Source organism: Gossypium hirsutum, chromosome A08, assembly GCF_007990345.1.
Source record: "Gossypium hirsutum isolate 1008001.06 chromosome A08, Gossypium_hirsutum_v2.1, whole genome shotgun sequence".
Lineage (NCBI taxonomy): Eukaryota > Viridiplantae > Streptophyta > Magnoliopsida > Malvales > Malvaceae > Gossypium > Gossypium hirsutum.
In genome coordinates, this window is record NC_053431.1 from 118,564,561 (window position 1) to 118,569,485 (window position 4,925).

General features: G+C 32.2%; 1 protein-coding gene across 1 annotated transcript; it reads right to left on the minus strand.

Annotated features, from left to right (window-relative positions):
* Window positions 1-970: 970 nt before the first annotated feature.
* On the minus strand, window positions 971-2,911 carry LOC107912593 (cytochrome P450 86A22). Its single transcript, XM_016840837.2, has one exon. The coding sequence runs from the start codon at window positions 2,747-2,749 to the stop codon at window positions 1,145-1,147; it is 1,605 nt and encodes a 534-aa protein (XP_016696326.1). The 5' UTR covers window positions 2,750-2,911; the 3' UTR covers window positions 971-1,144.
* Window positions 2,912-4,925: the final 2,014 nt, after the last annotated feature.

Sequence of the window (4,925 nt, forward strand, 5' to 3'; positions counted from 1 at the left end):
AATAAAATATTATCAAAATAATTTATAAAAGTTATCATAATTTGTAAAAATATGATCAAAATTATACGAAGGACTGCCCAATTATATAAAGGGTTAGTGGAAATCATAACAAAATTTCCAAAATGATAAAGGTGTTATTCCAATTATATATCAGATGCCACTGCAATTTTATCTAAACCTATCTCCTTATATTATCAATTTTTTTAATATATAAGTTGATATATGAATTTCATTAATCGTATAAAATTTGATTGTGATTCAAATAAATATATAAAGTTTTAATTTTGATTCAAGTGTACACATTTAAATAAATACATCACTTTATTTTTATATAGATAAATAAAATTATTTATGTACAAGATATGTAGACGTAAAATGGTGCACTATCAATAATTGTGTTAGTGATTTATAAAATTTGAATCAAATCAAAATTTGGTAAAAGTATCATGGAGGCTCTTGTATTAGGAGTCAGATTGCATTTTGTCTCTTTTATTAAAAAATGGACAATTTAATCCTCATACGTTTGATCAAAAAGCAAATCGGTCCTTTTTCTTAAAATTTTCATTCGCTTCTACTATTAAAAACTAGTGTAACACTAACAAATAACCAGACTGTGACATGTGACATGCCACGTATGCCTCGTGCTAACATATAAAGATTAGTTTTTTAACTGTAGAAATGAATGAAATATTTAACAAAATGACTAATTTGCTATTTAATCTAATGCACAAGGATTGATTTGCTCATTTTTTGAGTAAAAATGAGGTAAAATGTAATCTAATTAACTCTTAATACAGGGGCCTCTATGGTACTTTTACAATCAAAATTTTATGTATATAATTGCATAAAATCATAATTCATGTATCAGATTATGTATTTGACCAAAGTTGATGAATTATATTAAATAATAGGAAAACTATATTGTAGGTTAATAAAAGATATTACTTAAAAGGAAACAAAAAATTACCAATTGAAGCAATGACTTTTGTCATCATTCCATAAATATTTAATGTACAAAATTTCAATATTTGAGCCATGTATATAGTTGGGTTTCAGGTTTTATTTCGCTTGCATTTATAGATGATTTAAGATAAATATATATTATAGTATAATACTATCTTAATTAATTCTCCAGCTGCTGTGATTAATTCGTCATATAGTTGCCATTAGAGGCAATGACTTCACCAGCTTTGCCTATTTTTTCCAGTACAGGCTTTAGATTTCTTGGGTGCACGTCCATCACTAGACCATATTTCATGAACAATGTTAATGACATTTTCTGCTCCATCCGATGTCCTTCCGCCACTGTCAGACGGTGGCGTAACAGTACCGCCGCGGCTATTGATTTCATCTGCAGGTAAGCTAAATCCTTTCCTAAACAAATCCTAGGACCTGCGTTGAAAGAAACAAATTTGTATGAATCTTGGGTCTCGAATTTTTTGCCATCTTCTGTTAACCATCTTTCTGGTTTGAATTCTAAACAATCTTCACCCCATATAAATTTCATCCGACCGGTTGAATATATGGAATATGTGACATTTGATCCCGCTGGGATAAATGTTCCGTTCGGCAAGACATCATCGGCGATTACATGCTTTGAGTCTTGTGGCACTGATGGGTAAAGCCTTAATGTTTCAGATAGTGCGGCTTTAAGATATATCATTCGATCTACTTCTTCAAACACTAATGGTTCATCAACCCATTTGGAAGTGTCAGATCCACGTGTCTCCATTAGAATAGTGCAAATCTCGATGAGAATTTTGTCTTCCACCCTTGGGTTTTGATTTACTAACCAAAAAAACCAACAAAGGGCAACTGATGACGTGTCACGTCCAGCTAGGATGAAATTAAGTGTCACGTGCTGAAGGAATTCATCTGAATAGGATTCTTTTTTTTTCATGAAACGGGATAACAAATCGTCGTGTTGGATCCCACTTTGATGCTGACTCACCAACTCTTGCTTACGTGTATTTATGATTTCGGATAAGTATTTATCCATGTGTTCAAGGCTTTGGCTCAGCTTGACTTCCATCCCAAGCCGAAGCCATTTCTTCAGCTTCCATACGATTTCAGGCAAAATAAAGCGTTGGAGCGTGGCTTCCGTGGCTCGATCAAAAGCCATTGCGAAGCCGTTCTCTGGAAGTCCAGGGGAAAGTGTTTGAGGGTCCTTACCGAAAGTCAAGCCGCATATGTTATCAAAAGTGAGCCGAAGCAATAAGTCTTGAAGATCAATTCGCTTCCCTTGGAGCTGAGCCGATTCAAGAATCGGGCAAAACCGATACTTAATGGCTCGGCTAACCCACCGTGCCATAGCATGGCGCAGCGTCCGGGTGGTAAATTCTAATGCGGCAGTCTTCCTCTGAAACAGCCACGTGTCTCCATCAGAATTAAAGATCCCATCACCGAGCAAATCATGGAACACAGCTTGCCAAGTAGGCCCCTTAGGGTAATTATCGAACCGGATCTTCAAAATATGCTCCAAATTCTTCGGATCACACGTGACAGTCACGAGACCTTGTTTCCGGGCCAATAATGGAATTGCAGCAATGCAAGTCTGGTACGTGCCACCACACGCGCGGAGATTGTCCGCGATCCACTCATGCATGCAAGTAGAATTCTGGATGAGCCCAGGGAGACTACCCAATAAGGGCCAAACACGTGGACCATTAAGCGACCTTGAAATAAACTTGAACCACACTAAATACGCCACCATGGCTGATAAGATCATCAGAACCGTAGATCCATCCATGTTTAAAAAGAATTTACACGTAAAACAATAACCTTCAATTTCGTAAACCCTAACGAAACCCAGATTCTATATTATGAAGAAGAAAAGGAAAGGAGGAGAAGGTTGTGAGAATGATGAGTGAAGGGAAGATACAGAAGAAGAAAAGGATTATATAGGATAGCACAGAAAGTGAGAAAGGCAAAAAGTAATTAATAAGGGCAACCACATTTGTTGAGATTATATATGACTTAATTTTCTTCTTCTTCTTCTACTAAACACAATGCCATTAATGGCCGACTAGGGTCGTTGGAAAATCATATAAGTGAAATGGCCACAATAGTCGACTTTTTTAATATATATATATATATTTAAAATGAAGATCCAACAACTTTAAGAAGAAAGGGGGCTCACCTAATTTTACAGGGAAGAGCTTGTTCTCCTTAAATTCCAACTATGGGAGCATTCAATGAAGATGTAAATTAGATTGGTTGAGCAACTATTCTCCCTATATATGCCTAGTAATATTCATAAGGGAAAACTACAAAAATAGTCACTTTCGTTTGCTTCCGGTTATATTTTAATCATTTATATTTGAAATGTTACTTATGTTAGTGTTTTGTTACGAAGTGGTCAATCTGCTGTTAATCCCCGTTACCTTCTAATGGTAGTTCTACGTGGCAGTCCAAATGGGTTTTAAATACTAACTTGGATGTTTCGATGGGATGAGAATAGGTTTTTAATTTTTCTTTTGAAAATAAAACACAAAATTATGCCTTAAAACCTAATTTTCTCTTGTTTAAAAATGGAAATATGGGTAACTGCCATGTAGGACTGCCGTTAGGGAGGTAACAAAGCTTAACGGCAGAACATCACTTTGTAACAAAACACTAACATAAGTGACTACAACGTAACATTTCAAATATAAATGACTAAAACGTAATTAGAGGTAAACAAAAATAACTTATTTTATAGTTTACCCAATTTATTTTTAATTTTAAATATAAACATACATTCTCTCTCTGTGTATTTTTTTTCATATATATATATATGAACGTGTATATAACCCATTTTCTTCCTCATATTTAGCAATCTATTATTATGCTGAAAATTTGTTCTTCATGCCATGTGACTGGTTATGGATTTTTGTGAGCAGCTAGCACACATCAGCTAGCATTATTATCATTTCGTTTGGTTACTATTAGGCTCAAAAGCACCAATTAGTGAATTTCGAAATTATCGAATTTTATTTGAACATCACTTTAATTTAAAAAGAAATTGATTTTAAATCGTAAATTGTACAAAGACACCGATAATCATAAAGAAAACTCTATTCATATAACTTAATTAAAGGTTTAAATTTGCATTTAACATATTCTTTCAATTTAGTGTTGATGCCGTTTTTATCCTAATTAATTATTTTTCATTATAGTATATTTTTGTAAAACCATTAAATCTGAGATATATGTGAATGTGGCAATAATGATATCACTATGACATCATTATTCAAAAAATTATAAAAATATATAAAATTAATATTCTTTTAAAATTTTAAAATTTTATAGGCCCGTCTTGCCTCACCTTAAATTCACCCTTTATGGACGACATCTCTGTCTCGAGAGTGCCCTTGCTTGAATTCTTCTTAATTTTCTGTTGGTTTTGTATAATGGAGAAGAAAGTTTATATGGATTTTCACCCAAAAGTTTGGCTATTTTTTAGGTTTTTAAATAAACTATTAGCTTTTTATATACTTTTAAAATTTTAAAAATAATTTATAATCTTTTCTATAAAGTATATACATTTTTTATAGATGATGACAACATTATAGTGTACTTATTGTAACCTATCACGATTCTAAAGTATCATATGCCTGAAAGAAATAATAGTGTTACAAAAAATATCAAAATATATAAATAGAAAGTTCGGATATCAAGTGCGACAAAAAGTAGTGTTAAATTAAAAAATGTGTCAAGTTGAAGGCCAATTACATAATTAAGCCTTAATTAAACAAAAAAACATTATATTTAAAAAAACAATAGTAAATAATAATTTTTTTTGCACAGTCGATGGTGATTTTAATAATTTTCAAATGTATATAATATTTTTAATAAAATCAACATATCTTTCATATTTGTTTTATGATTTTATAGAAATTAATCCTCCCTCTCAATAATATTAACCCGAATATTCTAATTAAAAA

Excerpts from the sequence above, each read along its gene's own strand:
- LOC107912593 (XM_016840837.2), bottom strand. The coding sequence starts at position 2,749 with ATGGATGGATCTACGGTTCTGATGATCTTATCAGCCATGGTGGCGTAT.